At 40.6% G+C, this 17,611-nt stretch overlaps 1 protein-coding gene across 4 annotated transcripts in view; it reads left to right on the forward strand.

Annotated features, from left to right (window-relative positions):
* The window catches only part of SORCS2 (sortilin related VPS10 domain containing receptor 2), an 843,820-nt gene that overhangs the window by 679,301 nt on the left and 146,908 nt on the right, over nucleotides 1–17,611 (forward strand). For all 4 annotated transcript variants that reach the window (XM_073342594.1, XM_073342595.1, XM_073342596.1 and 1 more), the window contains exon 4: nucleotides 12,281–12,445. In XM_073342594.1, the coding sequence (XP_073198695.1) occupies nucleotides 12,281–12,445 (165 nt within the window). The remainder of the gene's footprint in view (nucleotides 1–12,280; nucleotides 12,446–17,611) is intronic.

Genomic DNA, 17,611 nt, shown 5'->3' on the forward strand with positions numbered 1-17,611 from the left:
GTCCCCTGAATAGATATGTGCACACACAGTTGGCAACGGGCTTTGTTGCAAGGATAGGTTCCTGGGTTAGTGGTTCTGTTGTGTGGTGTGCGGTTGCTGGTGAGTATTTGCTTCAGGTTGGGGGGCTGTCTGTAAGCAAGGACTGGCCTGTCTCCCAAGATCTGTTAGAGTGATGGGTCATCCTTCAGGATAGGTTGTAGATCCTTGATGATGCGCTGGAGAGGTTTTAGTTGGGGGCTGAAGGTGACGGCTAGTGGCGTTCTGTTACTTTCTTTGTTGGGCCTGTCCTGTAGTAGGTAACTTCTGGGCACTCTTCTGGCTCTGTCAATCTGTTTCTTCGCTTCAGCAGGTGGGTACTGTAGTTGTAAGAATGCTTGATAGAGATCTTGTAGGTGTTTGTCTCTGTCTGAGGGGTTGGAGCAAATGTGTTGTATCTTAGAGCTTGGCTGTAGACAATAGACCGTGTGGTGTGGTCTGGATGAAAGCTGAAGGCATATAGGTAAGTATAGCGGTCAGTAGGTTTCTGGTATAGGGCAGTGTTTATGTGACCATTGCTTATTAGCACCGTAGTTTCCAGGAAGTGGATCTCTTATGTGGAGTGGTCCAGGCTGAGGTTGATGGTGGGATGGAAAATTGCTGAAATCATGGTGGAATTCCTCAAGGGCTTCTTTTCCATGGGTCCAGATGATGAAGATGTCATCAATGTAGCGGACACATTTGGGGACAATATATACCTTCAAATCAACGGCACTGCTATGGGTACCCGCGTGGCCCCACAGTATGCCAACATTTTTATGGCTGACTTAGAACAACTCTTCCTCAGCTCTCATCCCCTAATGCCCCTACTCTACTTGCACTACATTGATGTGGTTAGAACAACATTGTTTATTGTAATTGGGAGAGTTTCTTAAGAGAGGAGGGAACGTGGTGTTTAGATGTTGCTTGTAATTATTAGAATTGGGAGCACTGGCTGTTGGGAGTCTGAAAGGACAGGAAACAGGAAGGAGGGGGGAGGAGTTGAAGAGGCTTAGGGAGAGCTACTGAGAGTGCAGCAGTAGCTTGGAAAAGAGGTTTCCACTTTAAAAAGTCCTGTTGAAGTTTGTTAGTACCGTTCCTGGCTACTACAACAGACACAGAGAAGTTAACTGACGTGCCTGAGGTCACACAGGGAATCTTTGACAAAACAGGGAATAGTTCTCAGAAATTCCTGCATCTCAGCCTTAAAATCAACCCACTAAAGAATGCCTTTCTTCTAATATCCAACTACCATATAGTTTAAAAAACATAGCACTTCATCCACACAGCTCAGTTTATCCTGCCTCTTGTGTGTTGAAGGTTCTTCCCCTGCATCTCCCTATTTTTCTCAACATGCTCCCCTGACTCTCAGATCTGGTCGATATCTGCTGTGTTTTAACCTCGGTAATAATGATGTCTTATTTAGCAAACAAAGACTGACTTAGCTCCTGAAAACTGCTGTTGTATGATGGACGCGTCCCAGTGACTGCTGTGACTGAATAACAAGCACCCTTCTGATGAGGTGCATCTTCCTTGGCTATTAACATAATGTGAGCCATAAATAATTATTATTAGTAAGTTAATCAGTCTTTGTTATTCACTCCTCCAGGTCTGCTCAAATGCAATCCTGCCATTGGACATGTGCCAGTGCAGATACCTGGGCCTAGCACTGTAAGCTTTCTGAGGGAGGGCTGGTCTGTTTTCTGCTTTTTATACAGCACCGTGCTGTGCTCTTGTCACTTTATGTTGTATAGTAGTCAGCCCATTGTATGTGGGACCAGCTGGATCTTACCAGTGGCTTTCACTTGGGCTTAATTGAACTTCTGCTATTTGTTGGTGATCTGGGCAATATCACCACTAAGTAGATTTTGCTTCTATTTTTCTTTTTCACGGTCTTCTCCCTTAAAGTAATGGCAGTAAAACACAGGAGACTAAATCCTTCATTACACATCTTTTACTACATGTATAGGGCCCTAACAAATTCATGGTCGTGAAAAATGTGCCATGGACCGTGAAATCTGGTCTCCCCCCGTGAAATCTGGTCTTTTGTCTGCTTTTACCCTATACTATATAGATTTCACGGGGGGAGACCAGCATTTCTCAGATTGGGGGTCCTGACCCAAAAGGGAGTTGCAGGGGGTTGCAAGTTTATTTTAGAGGAGTTACGGTATTGCCTCCCTGTCTTCTGTGCTGCCTTCAGAGCTGGGCAGCACCAGCAGCGCTAGAAGTAAGGGTAGCAGTACCACAACTCCCCCTACAATAACGCTGCAGCACCCCCCCACACACACACACACGCACACAACTCCTTTTTTGGTCAGGAGCTCTGCAATTACAACACCATGAAATTTCAGGTTTAAATGGCTGAAATCATGAAATTTATTATTTTTAAAATCCTATGACCGTGAAATTGGCCAAAATGGACCGTGAATTTGGAAGGGCCCTATACATATGCAAGAAATTATGTTAGTATTTTTCACTTATATTATCGCTCTCTCTTTTTTTTTTTTTTTTTGCTGCATTCCAAGACAGTGACAAAGTCTATACTTTATCTTAATAGCTAGCCTGACAATGTAAATGTCAGGTTCTCTCTTTGAAACACTCACATAACTCCAGTTAATGCTAATGTGAGTTATGCATGCACAGCAAAAGATGAATGCACACCTAAGTGTCTTTGTTGCTTATTTAGAAGCCATATGGTTAAGCAGAAAAGTCAGAGATAATTTAATAGAGTTTTATAGTTTCACTGAGAAATAGTGGAGGATTCCAAAGGGAATGATGAAAAGCTATAAAAAAGTTATGAAAGGCTTAATTGAAGTTTAGAAGTGATTAAAATCTATTCTGGTTTCTGGGCCCAAAGCTATTCAAGCAAGTAGTTATTCATTTTGAGCTAAAACCACCAGCCATCACCATTTCATTCTGCTCTCCTGAAGGTATGTCCCTGTTACATTCATGAAGCAGTCGCAAGATCTTTTGCTAAGGGGACGATCTGTTGCTACTTGTCCCACTTAAAAAAAAAATCAAAGCTTGTTATGGAAAGTGCCTGATGAGTGTGCAATATTTTATCTGGAATATCACCCTCAATAAACAGTGTACTAGTCATGGAGTACATGTGAGTCTTTATGTATTAGTGGAGTGGTGATGTGGATATCCAGTATACTAGCAGAGGTGTGCGAACTCCTTAAAAACAGAAGCTAGAACTTCTGGTCTTTTTGGATAAGAGCATGAGACATCTATTGTATATACTACTCAACTAAGGACTTTGGGCAAATCATTCCCTCCTACACTATCTATGAAGGGGTGCAGAGAACTCTTTCAAACATGGTATTACCAGCAGTTGCAATTGTATTAAGTGTTTTTCATGAAGTCCAGCTCCTGGAGGCAAGTTATTTGGTGAGACTCTCAGCTTTCATTTAAAAAAGTTCGAAGTCTCAAACCCTCATTGTTTTAGAAGAAAGCTTGAGCCTGTCTCCTGATTTTTGAACACTTGGGGTTGGCAATGCTGCAAATGACCAAAAGTCGTGGCTGGATGGAAGTTGAGCTTAAGTGGCATCATGCCCTCACTCTTTCAACCCTGTAGAAGCCCCTTCATGTGACCTCTGTGTCATGTGGGCCTCATAGGTTTTGTGCTGTGTTTGGTGGAGCCAAACAAGAGTCTATCTATATGTCATCATTCCTACACAAATACCTGGGCGTATGCCCATGGGAAGTGATGTTTGCCCTGTTAACATTTAACTCTTCTAGACATTTCTCCAGCAATATAGTGGGGAATGGTGCTAATAGCTAGGCCTTGCTAACTCAGCCTTACCCCTCCATGGATTGCTTGAGATTTCCCAGATTTCCCGTCAGATTTTGGGACAGTTGTTTGGAACAACAATCCCTATGCATACCATGGGTGACCAAACTTAGAATTACCCTTTTAACTTTGTCCCTCCAACATCTTTTTTACATAGATTCATAATCTGTCTGTTTTGTTATTGTTTAGTTTAAAACCTGCCAAAGATCTAGCTAGGTGGACAGCTTTACAAGAGTAGGTTCAAAGGGATGAACAAAAGTCTGCTGGTCTTCATAAAATCTATAAATAACTATCTTTGTTTTAACAATATTGTTTTAATTACCACATACCCCTATGGAAATCAGTGTTTGACACATGATCCAGAACAGTAATAGCTTATCTTGAAAACAAATGAATGTTTACGATATGGATGACAGCTTTACTTTCTCTTTCGTGTGTGAGAGAATAGGCTTATTCTAATATGTTTCAGACTCTCAGTATCTTACTATGACAGGTTTCAGAGTAACAGCCGTGTTAGTCTGTATTCGCAAAAAGAAAAGGAGTACTTGTGGCACCTTAGAGACTAACCAATTTATTTGAGCATAAGCTTTCGTGAGCTACAGCTCACTTCATCGGATGCATACTGTGGAAACTGCAGAAGACATTATATACACAGAGACCATGAAACAATACCTCCTCCCACCCCACTCTCCTGCTGGTAATAGCTTATCTAAAGTGATCACTCTCCTTACAATGTGTATGATAATCAAGTTGGGCCATTTCCAGCACAAATCCAGGTTTTCTCACCCTCCGCCGCCCCCCCCCCCACACACACACAAACTCACTCTTCTGCTGGTAATAGCCCATCCAAAGTGACCACAGTCTTTAAAATGTGTATGATAATCAAGGTGGGCCATTTCCAGCACAAATCCAGGTTTTCTCAACCCCCCCCCCAAACACACACACACAAACTCACTCTCCTGCTGGTAATAGCTTATCCAAAGTGACCACTCTGGATGGGCTGTTACCAGCAGGAGAGTGAGTTTGATTTTCATACACATTGTAAAGAGAGTGGTCACTTTGGATGGGCTATTACCAGCAGGAGAGTGAGTTTGTGGGGGCGGGGGGGGAGCAGAGGGTGAGAAAACCTGGATTTGTGCTGGAAATGGCCCAACTTGATTATCATACACATTGTAAGGAGAGTGAGCACTTTAGATAAGCTATTACTAGCAGGAGAGTGGGGTGGGAGGAGGTATTGTTTCATGGTCTCTGTGTATGTAATGTCTTCTGCAGTTTCCACAGTATACATCCGATGAAGTGAGCTGTAGTTCACGAAAGCTTATGCTCAAATAAATTGATTAGTCTCTAAGGTGCCACAAGTACTCCTTTTCTTTTTGCGAGTATCTTACTATGTTAGTTCACCCAACTTTGTATTTAGAAATTAATCTTGAATATAATGAGAACAATCTGTGTGGTTTAGTAGTGTTGGTTTATTTTTAAATAACATGTAGATATAGTCAGAATTGTGAGTTAGGTACCAGCAGACGCTGTCTACAGTCACTTTCATAGTGTTTCATCCCAAACATTGCCCATTTAAGAATTGCCAGGGGTGGCCAGTCCACACAGGCGAACTAGGCAGTCACCTAGGGTGCCAAGTTAAATGCGGTGTCAAATTTGAGGGAAAAAATCAAATTTAAAAAAAAATGAAAAAGATGAAAAAAATACAAATAAAATAACGAAGATGCCATTATTTCAATTCTCATGCGCGTATGGAGGAATATGAATTATAATTCATTTTGCTACATTTCTGCGAATTTATTAATATGTCAAATCATTTATTTACTGCAAAAATAAATAATATTTCAGTGAGGTTTTTTTTTCAATTTGTGATGTAGGGTCGAGATGACCCACTCCACAATTTTGATAAGCAATAACTTAGCCCCAATGAAACACATCCACCAGAAGCAAGAGCTGCAATGCTATAGACACCTAACTCAAATATACATCAGGATTGCATAGCCAGAAATTCACGTAGAGTGGAGATATCACAGGTTGATACATGTCAAACAGTCATTTTAACATACATTGCAGGTAGATGGTTAAGAATCGAGCGAATACTTTGGAAAATTGTGTTTCTTGGTGCTAAAAAATAAAGAATAATGTTTTTCAGCATTATAAATCCAAAATGTGAGTATCTTTAAGTATTATTAACCCTTAGCGTTATTATCCGGCTGCATAATTAAGAAGTTTTCTTTGTTATAACTGGTTCACGTGTAATAAATAAGGTCTATAAAAGAAAAATAACAGCATTAACTGCTAGCGCTTAATAGACTACGAAAGTGATGATGTCACACTCCAAGCGGGTAACCGTGAGGAAAGATTACTTTCCAAACAACCGGTGTTGGGTTATAACATCGAAAAAGGTCATTTTGTTTCCATGTAAACGCTGTAACTAACTGCTTTAATAGGTAAGTGAGTGTATGTTACTAATCATTGAACCTTTAAGCAGTGAAAAGATATGTTGGGATGGCTGCAGTGTGGTTTAAATTGCCAGCCATCTGGTGTGTCAGCCATCCTTAATGCTATAATGCTTGCAGTTGGGAGCACAGTACAAAACAATATTCAAATGCCTCATGGCAGAAAGAGGAAAAAGATAACCCTCAGGAGCTGAGTATCATAAATGGAAGGCTGAGAGGGAAAAGGACCAAGCAAAACAGCAGGGATCCTTCCTAAAATATCTTCTCTTTCATCCAAATAAAGATGGAAGCAGTTCACAGCATCTAGATGAAGGAATTTTACTTGGAGAAGGAGGTTAGCTCACATCCGCATGGAAGCAGTTTGGAACATCAAGATGAAGATATATTGCTTCGAGATGAGGACAGCTCATATCCACAAAAAAGCAGTTTGGAACTCAAGATGATGGAAACTTACTTCTAGATGAAGGTAGCTCACAGCATCAGACTGATAGGAAGTGGAGAAAATGTATTCACCTTCAGAGACACATGCAGAAATTGACATAAATGAAGTAGAAGGAAGAAAGGATGAGGAAGTTACAAACAAGTTACAGTATGGGGACCCAGCTCCATGGCCCAGATGTGATGACCGTGTCCGGTAAATTCTCATGGAACATGGACCCGAACAAGTTCATGAATTTCCCTTCCCTAAGGTTGGAAATAAAAGAAAATTCTCTGCTCAGCATTACAAGAGTAAACTTGTTAATGGGGAAGAAATTCATTGAAACTGGTTACAATACTCAGTGTCAAAGGACTCTGTGTTTTGCTTTTGCTGCAAGTTGTTTAGAAATCAAGCAATTGGTACATCACTTACTGAAAATGGTTCAAAGGACTAGAAAAACATATCTTCAATTCTCTCTTCACAAGAAAGAAGTACAGAACATTTGGAATGTTTTCAAAATTGGAAAGAACTTGAATTACGATTGAAAAAAGGAAAAACAATCGATGAAGAAAATTTACATGTGATCAAGGAAAAAGAAGAATATTGGCAACAAATATTAGAGCATCTGATTGTGTTAGTGAGAGTTCTTGGTGGGCAAAATCTAGCATTCCGCAGCCGCGGTAGAAATGAAAAATTATACATGCCAAGTAATGGAAACTCTTTAAAATTTGTTGAATGCCTAGCTTTGTTTGATCCAGTCATGAAGGAGCATCTGCGTAGAATAACCAATCATGAAACATAGGTTCATTTACTTAGAAAAAAATATGCAGACTGAACTGATTCAAATCCTAGGAAATGCCATTAAAAATAAAATTGTAGAAGCTGCGCATTCTGCAAAATACTTTTCAATAATACTGGACTGTACACCAGATGTGAGTCATGTTGAACAAATGACAATGATCATTCGTTTTGTGGATATGGAAAAGTCTGCAGATGAAGATAATGCTGAAGTGCTCATAAAGGAACATTTTTTGGGTCTCATACACTGAAGGATATGGCTGGAGCATTTATGACTGAAATATTCTACAAGAGCTTAAAACAATGTCATTATCTGTTGAAAACTTACGTGGATAAGGCTATGATGATGGGAGTAATATGAAGGGTAAAGACAATGAATGATGGAAAACAATCCTAGGGCCTTTTTCGTTCCTTGCAGTGTGCATTCTCTGAATTTGGTTGTCAATGATGCTGCTAGATGCTGTTTGGAGGCAAGCAGTTTCTTTGACCTGGTGCAATGTGTTTATGTGTTTTTTTTTCTCAGGCTCAACATGCCGTTGGGAGATTCTGACTCGCCATGTGAATTCTCTAACAGTGAAACCACTTAGAGAAGATGGGAGAGTGACACTGATGCTTTGAAGCCTCTTTGCTATGAACTTGGAAACATTTATGATGTCCTAATTGAAATTTCTGATGATACTACCTTTCCTGGATCATCTGGCAATGCAGCACATTCAGATGCAGAAGCTCTTGCAAATGGCCTTTCCAAGTTCAAATTTGTGACTTCACTCATTTTGTGGTATAATATCCTTTTCGAGATTAACCTCATTAGTAAGCAGCTTCAGGAAAAGAATTTGAACATACATTCTGCTATTCAAAAACTGCAGCAAACTAAAAATATTCTGGAGGAATTCAGAAGTGATGAAGGGTTCGAAAGAACACTGGTAGATTCTCTCGAACTTGCTGAAGAAATAGACTTTCCGACAGAATTTGAACCAGAGCCAGTTCGCATTTGGCAAAAGAAACAGCAGTTTTCATATGAAGGACGAAACACTTCTAATGCATTTTCATTTGAAATTGGACTGAAATACCACCTAGCTGTCGTGTACAAATCTATTCTGAAAATTTCGTGTCTCTATTTTATCTGATCTCAGAAACATTGGTTGGACAGACGGATGGACAAACCGAATAATTAAGCCTCTGTTTAAAAAAAAAAAAAAAAAAAAAGCTTAAAAAACATTAAAAGGAGAAAAGGGACAAAATGTTTCCCAGTTTACCAAAAACCTCAGCCTAGATCTACCCTTGGGGTTTGGGGGTGGGGGGCACCGATTGCATGGTTTGCCTAGGGTTCCAGTTGCTGGCAGCTAGTCTAGGGCCGCCCCTGAGAATTACATTAGTAACCTGTGAGAAAGTTGGTGAAACATACAAAGAAGCACATTATAGCTGCATTCAGCTTTAATACCAAGGTGTGGCCCATATAGAATACTGGTCCTGATATGCAGTGCTCCATCTTTATTAAGGAAATGCAATTTTATGGTATAGAACTCTTTTGGGACCATATTTGGCTCATGAGCTGCACATTGGCCAGTGCTGCTTCAATTTATACAATTAAATACATTTTATTTGAATATTGTGTCCTTACAGGGGATCACAAAATGCTTTACTCAGAGTTTATAGACACCTAAAGAGAAAAAAAAAGACATTAAGGTGTGATGAGAATGAAAGGTAAAATTTGTAAAGATAACATTTCTATAACCTCCCCTTATAGATTCACATAAAAATTGCATATTTCACACTCCCATGTAAATCATAACGTTAAACAATACAGAATCTTATGCTGGTTATAGGCTACATCCTGCTTACTTCAATGGATTAGTTATATGAACAAGGCAAGCAGGATGTGGCCTCATATGCTTGAAATGTTTTGTTAAAACTGAGAAAAAGAATTAGTGTGTGATCCTAGGGGTGTATGCAGGATGGCCCCAATTCAGCAAAGTACTTGAGCCTATAAGACCATCTCTATTCAGCAAAGCACTTCATGCGTTACTTTAAGCACACGAAAAATCCCATTGACTGTCTGTGTACAAGTAAATGGGAATGCTCATATGCTTAAAGTTAAGCATGTACTTACATATCCTATTGAATCTGGGCCTGTGAATAACCTATTTACAAATTTCTTGCTGAGGAACAGAGGCAATAAAAGCTCAGGCCAGCTGTTGTATCTGTGCAAGTTTACCAGGGAGTCTAATTTTTTAAACTGCAGTTCTACTCCAAAAAGTGACCGACGCCTAGTATGTGCTAAATTGCTGCCGCTGCAATCAACACAGCTTCATCGATTTAATGGGTCTGGTGAAGACACAATAAGTCGATGGGAGAGCGTTCTGCTGTCGACTTAATTAATCCACCTCAACGAGAGGCAGAAGCTACGTCGATGGAAGAGCTTTAAGGCAATGTAAGTTACTTCAACTTAAGTTATGTAATGTACATAACTTAACTAGCATAACTTACATCGACTTACAGCATTAGTGTGGAGTAGGCCTAAGTAAAGTACTATTGTGCTTTACGCGAGGCACAGTCAACCTGTGGAACTCTTTGCCAGAGGATGTTGTGAAGGTCAAGACTATAACAGGGTTCAAAAAAGAACTAGATAAGCTCAAGGACGATAAGTCCATCAATGGCTATTAGCCAGGATGGGCAGGGCTGGTGTCCCTAGCCTCTGTTTGCCAGAAGCTGGGAATAGATGACAGGGAATGGATCACTGATGATTGTCTGTTCTGTTCATTCCCTCGGAAGCACCTGGCATTGGCCACTATCAGAAGAGAGGATACTGGGCTAGGTGGACCTTTGATCTGACCCAGTATGGCCATTCTTACGTTCTCAATAGATGCTCCCTGAGTGTGTGTGTTGTCATTTCTGCTTCCACTGCTGACTACCATTCACTCTTGTTTGCAATGCAGAGCCACCATAACTATGGGAGAGAGATCAGGATTCTCTGCTGACTTGTGCATGATCAACTGAATATTTTAATTGTTTTAATTGCAAAATTTGTGTTGTTGTTGATGTGTGAGCCAGAAAGAACACAGCTGGACTTTGAAATTCCACGTTGCATTTGCTGGGCTAGCGGTTAGTAAAATAATCTTTTTATTTACAAGCGGAGTACATTTGATCTGGAGACATGCTACAAATGGAACCTCACAATGCCATTTTCAAAAGCCATGCTGTAAGATTCTGGCAGGCTTTGAGGGTGAAGAAACTGAAAGGAGTTTGATTCTTATTAGATTCTGCAACGAAAATATTTCTTTGTTACTGAAAGCCCTATATGAAGTCCATGCAATCAGACAGCCAGCAGCTGCAACTTTTATTAGGTTTGAGTCAAAGTAATATCCTGAGATAAAAAGGAAATGCAGATAATTGACTGGCATTTATTTTTGCAAAGCATCAAAGTGAGATTGCTATCTGATCCAAACAGAGAGAGCACTGTTCAGCCATATGAGGATGTTACAGACCAGTTTCATCCCTGGTGTGTCCCTATTAACTTCAATTTAGTTACAGCAGTGATTAAGCAAGCCATTTGTTTATAAAAATAGCTTCACTACACAAAAGGATTAGCTATTTAAATGGTCACATTAAACAAGATATTACTAGAATTACTCCTTCCTCAGTAGTTGGAGCTCCTGCAAGTGGCTTTATCAACCCTGGGACAAGGACCGCAATAGAAATAACGGGATTAAACTCAATAGCTTTGAGATATGTGTAGGGTTGCCAGGCACCCATTCTGACAGGAACACCCGGTCAAAAAGGGACCCTGGTCAGCACTGCTGATCAGGCCGCTAAAAGTCCAGTCAGCAGCACAGTGGGGCTAAGGCCGGCTTCCTGCGGCTCCCAGAAGTGGCTGGCATGTCTGATTCCTAGGCGCAGGGGTGGCCACAGGCTCTCCGCACGCTGCCCCTCCCCCGAGCACCAGCTCCGCAACTCCCATTGGCTGGGAACCATGGCCAGTGGGAGCTGCAAGGGCGGCGCCTGTGGTTGCAGACAGTGTGCAGAGCCCCCTGGCCCCTCTGCCTAGGAGCCAGACATGCCACTGACTTCCGGGAGCTGCCTGAGGTAAGTGCCCATTGGCCAGAGCCTGCACCTTGCACCCTAACCCCTTGCCCCAGCCCTGAGCCCCCTGCTGCACCCCAAACCCCTCATCCCCAGCTCCACCCCAGAGCCTGCACCCCAAGCCGGAGCCCGCACCCCAACCTGGAACCCGCTCCTGCATCCCGAACCCCTCAGCCTCAGCCCAGAGCCCCCTCATGCATCCCAAACCTCTCATCCCAGCCCTACCCCAGAGCCCTCACCCCCTCCCACACCCCAACCCCCTGCCCCAGCTCAGTGAAAGTTAGTGATAGTGGGGGAGAGCGAGCAATGGAGGGAGGGGGGATGGAGTGAGCGAGGGCGGGGCCTCAAAGAAGGGGCAGGGCAGGAGACACAGGGTAGGGGTTGGGAAAGTGGTGTTTGGTTTTGTGTGATAAGAAAGTTGGCAAACCTAGATATCAGGTAGATACTTTGGATACAAACCTGCAAGGTGCTTAGTATAATCAGCTTGGACTGATTTGAAAGTTTATGGAGCCTGGCACCTGCTCAGGAAATTAATGGAAACTGGGTGTTCAAATCCCCTAGATGGCTTTGAAAATCTCAGCCACAGTGTGGTGCCTAATTCCTACCATCTCCTACATTTATGCAACAGAAATAATGCTGCGTTGCCTTCTAATATTGGCATTGAAAAATTCTTTATATAGAAACAGTGTTCTTAAATGTATTACCCTTTTTCGTTTTTAGATAATTCTTGTGAGTTCTTCACATAATGACCGGGACCAGAGCCTTTTCATGAGCATGGATGAAGGAGCCACTTTTCAAAAGCAGCCCATTACCTTCTTTGTGGAAACCCTGATTTTTCACCCAAAAGATGAGGATAAGGTGATTGCTTACACCAAGGAAGGCAAGGTAAAGCTTGGGTGTTCTTGACCATCACACAATGTTTCGTATTAACCTAATCAAATTGTCATGACTTGCTGATTAGGTTTATATAACATGAGTTGCCTAAGGTGAAGGAATACCCAGTTCCTGAAATGCTCCTTTCTTTATTTCAGTAAATTATATCAGTCTCAAAATGCCAGTGTCCTTTTAGAGTATTTTCATTCTCTGTCATTTCTTGTTGATACTGATATTGGCAATATAATCTATCCTGTAACGTAATTATAGTTAAGTACAATCCTAGAAACTTATTTTCCCCTAGAAATTGGCCATAAGAAATTCTATAGTATAGTAGAAAGTTAACTGAGCTGAAATATTGGCTCCAAAGCCATTCTTGGTTGTAAAATAAAATAAAATGAAATAAACCTTTGTTTAGGTGTAAAGCAGAATAAGATTCCGTAGAAACAGTACATCTGTAGAAAAGTAGAAGAATGCTTTCTTTGAAGTATTCAGACCACGTACAGATTTAGAAGTCATATCAAATTATTTGTAGACTTTCAGTAGTGTTCTGGATTACTGCTCCTTAAAGTATAAAGATTTATGGCATTTTTCTGGATGTGTTAATGTAAACACCTGCAGTTGAGCACATAATCCAGTAAAAATGTATATGCAATATTTTTTCATAGCACCAGAGCTAAAGCTGTAAAATCATAGAGATTGTGGCCCTGATTCTGGTCTGTCTTACTCTTGGTTTGTATTGAGATAACTCTATTATTACTCCTGATATGTGCAACACTGAGTGAGATCAGAATCAGGCCCTTTAAGCTTTGTCACCATGTATGGAGAGTTTATCTTGCTGATGTGATGAAGGGAGTAGAGAGCAAGTTGTTCATTCTACAGTAAAGTATTGCATAGATATTACTGAAGTTTCATTGAGCTACCTTTCAGGAATTGAATCTAAAGCTATGCTCAGCTGATCACCAGTGGTTCATGCTGTTCCACTATTTGAAAACAAGGCTACATCTAGAAGAACTAATGACAGCTTTGACTGTTTCTGCCTTACAAATATCATGGTGGATTTCTTTGTTTTGTTAAGTCAGTTTTAGGTCCTAACTAACATACAAAAATGTTCTGAAAATTTGACAACAGCAAAAATATTTACATGGGGAAAATACAGCACAAAAGCCTTCATTGTGGAAACCTCTGTTTTCAGTTGCGTTTCTGGTGGAATAATCTACTAAGGGAAGTGGTGGAAGTGCCGATTAAAATTAGACTGAACAAAACACTAGAAAATGTGCAATAAGTAACAATCCTGTATTGGCCACGAGAAGGATTAGGTGATCTAATAGATCTTTCCTTTCTATCAGTCTTACAATTAAAGCAGTGAATCATAGGGACATAAAAGACCAAATCGTGCAGTCTTTACTCAAGATGTATGTGAGAAAAGCTATCATTGGCTGGAAGGGGAGATTTGCCTGTGTAAATCTTGAGTAAGGACTGCAGGATTTGTCCTAAAAAGAGTAGAAGAGAGAAATTCAGAGGTAGAGACGAGGGGTAGAGAGAAGGAAGAGGTGGAGGGCAAAGTTCAGAAGTGGCATAAAAAGAGAATCACTGTGTTGAAATCCATGGCCCCAGAGGTAACATACTCCTTGAGAGTCTGGATCATAGTCTGGATCCTAGAGTTTTATAATTATATTTCCTAAGTGAAAGAAAGATGTATCAGAAAACTCATGAGAACAAGCTCTCTCATTTTTACAGCCTAAATTTGCAGACCCAAGAAGTTCAGATAATTTGGATAAACTGAGAAGAAGCTTTCTAATCAACCCATTACTTGCAGTAGCATTTTTGAGTGCACAAGAAATGCAGGATTGGGCTCTTTGACAACTAGCAATCTGTAAGCTTCTGTCTCCTGGAGCATCTCAATATTCTCATGATCTGGCTTGATTTAGTACCTACTTTATATAGCAAAACCTGGATTGTTCTTCTATTGAGTACCCTGTATTTTATTTAAATAAAGCTCCAATCTCTAACTGACACTCTGTAAATGAATACAGATCTAGTCAGTGCGGTTGGGTTAATCCACTTACTGGCTTACTTTCTTTTTTTGGCTATCAAAATAATAATGAACATCAATCAGTTGTTCACTGAGACAATATAAATGCTTGATTTCACTTTTAAGACTTGACAGGGATCACAGGAGATTTTAATTGTTTCTTTGAAAACTGTGTGAGGGTGGGGAGAAAACCTGAACTTCTGTATTCTGTGGCCTTATAAAAAGTGACTATACTAATTTAGTGCAAGGCTGGTAATTAACAGAATAAAAACTAATTCAGAAGTCTTTGCTGAAACTGAAAGTTTTGCCTTTTCCATTAATACAACTAATACCACAAATCTAATTTCAAATTTGATTTTTGTCATGGGTAATCAAAAATAAAATACACGATGAGCCAGAGTTTTCTCTCATTTAGGGCCTGCTTCAGCATGATATTTTAGCACATGCATAAATTTAAGCATGTTGAGTAGTCTTACTGAATTTAAGTTAAACACATTCTTAAATACCTTGCTGAAATGGGGTCTAGCTCATTACTCCTAGATATGCCTCTTTTTATTATGATAAATTATTCCTTCCATTCTTGGTGTTTTAAACTCTTCAACTTTGTGTTCATTTAGTTGTTTTTTGGCCAACCTCTACATATTTGTATAGGATACATCTATGCCAAATTATATATCTTCTCCATTTTTCTAATCCTTAGCAAGTCATTCCAATTCACATCCTTACCAATTGTTGTTCTCCCCTGAACTCTCTTCATTGTGTCTTTCTGACTGATAAAGGCTGGTGCTATTCCAGAGATGCTTTCACCAAATTCATAGACAGAATGGTATGTCCCTTTTCTCATTACATGCATTTCCTATGTCATATATGCAGCCTAATACCGCCTATAATTTATACCGTAAACAGCAACACCCTGTACAGTGAATATCCACAATACATTGTCTCCTATTCTGGTCACTTTACTTCACATTTCCATGGGGCAAAGCCCTGCTACTATGCATTATAATGCATGATAGTTGGATAGTGTTGTTCTTTGGCCATTCATATTATTTCTAATTACAAAAATTAATCAAGAAAAGGTGCGTAACTGTACATTCTTAAATATGTAGTGTAACAGGGTCGGGCCAGATGGCTATAGGAGAGTAATAGAAGGCAGATATATTAGCCCCAGGCTAAGTAGGTCCCTTTTCCCTGGGTAAGGTAACAGGGAAGGTTCCAGAACAATCAGGAACCTTCTGGAGACAATTAAGACAGGCTGATCAGAACACCTGCAGCCAATCAAGAAGCTGCTAGAATCAATTAAGGAAGGCTAATCAGCGCACCTGGGTTTTAAAAAGGAGCTCACTTCAGTTTGTGGTGTGCGTGTGAGGAGCTGGGAGCAAGAGTTGCTAGGAGCTAAGAGTGAGAACGCAGACTGTTGGAGGACTGAGGTGTACAAGCATTATCAGACACCAGGAGGAAGGTCCTATGGTGAGGATAAAAAAGGTGTTGGGAGGAGGCAATGGGGAAGTAGCCCAGGGAGTTGTAGCTGTCACACAGCTGTTCCAGGAGGCACTCTAGACAGCTGCATTCCACAGGGCCCTGGGCTGGAACCCAGAGTAGAGGGCGGGCCCAGCTTCCCCCCAAATCCTCGTTGGACACAAGAGGAGTTGACCTGGACTGTGGGTTCAGAAAAATGGCCAAGCTGAGGGCTGTTGTGAAGCTCCAAGGCGAGGAAATCCACCAATAAGCGCAAGACCCACCAAGGTAGAGCGGGAACTTTGTCATAGTAAATTACACAGTATGTAATATCCATAATAAAAGCACAATATGTACATAATGGACTCATCACTTTCACTTGTGCCTCTCCTGTTACAAACAAGTGTCTTTCTTAGTATTCCCTGTGAGGCTCTGCAGCACAGACTGTGCCTTAACAGATAAATGAGGCCTTACATTGAAAGGGAGAAGTTTTCCCTATGATTTTCATCTGAAATATGGCGGGGGGGAAGGAACCCAGTGATGTGTAAATTAAATGAAATAACAAATACAAGGGACTTCAATGTCTGTGTATATCTGACTTCTTAAAGCTGTGCTGGGGTTACTTTATATCTACAAAGGTCAGAACATGCAGGGATAAAGTGAGACAGGCTAAAAGTCAAGTAGAGTTGGACCTTGCAAAGGGAATTAAAACCAATAGTAAAAGGTTCTATAGCCATATAAATAAGAAGAAAACAAAGAAAGAAGAAGTGGGACCGCTAAACACTGAGGATGGAGTAGAGGTCAAGGATAATCTAGGCATGGCCCAATATCTAAACAAATACTTTGCCTCAGACTTTAATAAGGCTAAAGAGGATCTTAGGGATAACGGTAGCATGACAAATGGGAATGAGGGTATGGAAGTAGATATTACCATATCTGAGGTAGAAGTGAAACTCAAACAGCTTAATGGGACTAAATCGGGGGGCCCAGATAATCTTCATCCAAAAATATTAAAGGAATTGGCACCCAAAATTGCAAGCCCATTAGTAAGAATTTTTAATGAATCTGTAAACTCAGGGGTTGTACCGTATGATTGGAGAATTGCTAACATAGTTCCTATTTTTAAGAAAGGGAAAAAAAGTGATCTGGGTCTGTTAGTTTGACATCTGTAGTATGCAAGGTCTTGGAAAAAATTTTGAAGGAGAAAGTAGTTAAGGACATTGAAGTCAATGGTAAATGGGACAAAATACAACATAGTTTTACAAAAGGTAGATCCTGCCAAACCAACCTGATCTCCTTCTTTGAGAAAGTAACAGATTTTTTAGACAAAGGAAATGCAGTGAATCTAATTTACCTAGTTTTCAGTAAGGCATCTGATACCCTGCCACATGGGGAATTATTAGTTAAATTGGAAAAGATGGGGATCAATATGAAAATGGAAAGGTGGATAAGGAATTGGTTAAAGAGGAGACTACAGCGGGTCCTACTGAAAGGTGAACTGTCAGGCTGGAGGGAGATTAGCAGTGGAGTTCCTCAAGGATCAGTTTTGGGACCAATCTTATTAAATCTTTTTATTGCTGACTTCGGCACAAAAAGTGGGAGTGTGCTAATAAAGTTTGCGGATGATACAAAGCTGGGAGGTATTGCCAATTTAGAAAAGGACAGGGATATCATACAGGAGGATC

The sequence above is a fragment of the Lepidochelys kempii genome, chromosome 4, assembly GCF_965140265.1.
Source record: "Lepidochelys kempii isolate rLepKem1 chromosome 4, rLepKem1.hap2, whole genome shotgun sequence".
Classification (NCBI taxonomy): Eukaryota; Metazoa; Chordata; order Testudines; family Cheloniidae; genus Lepidochelys; species Lepidochelys kempii.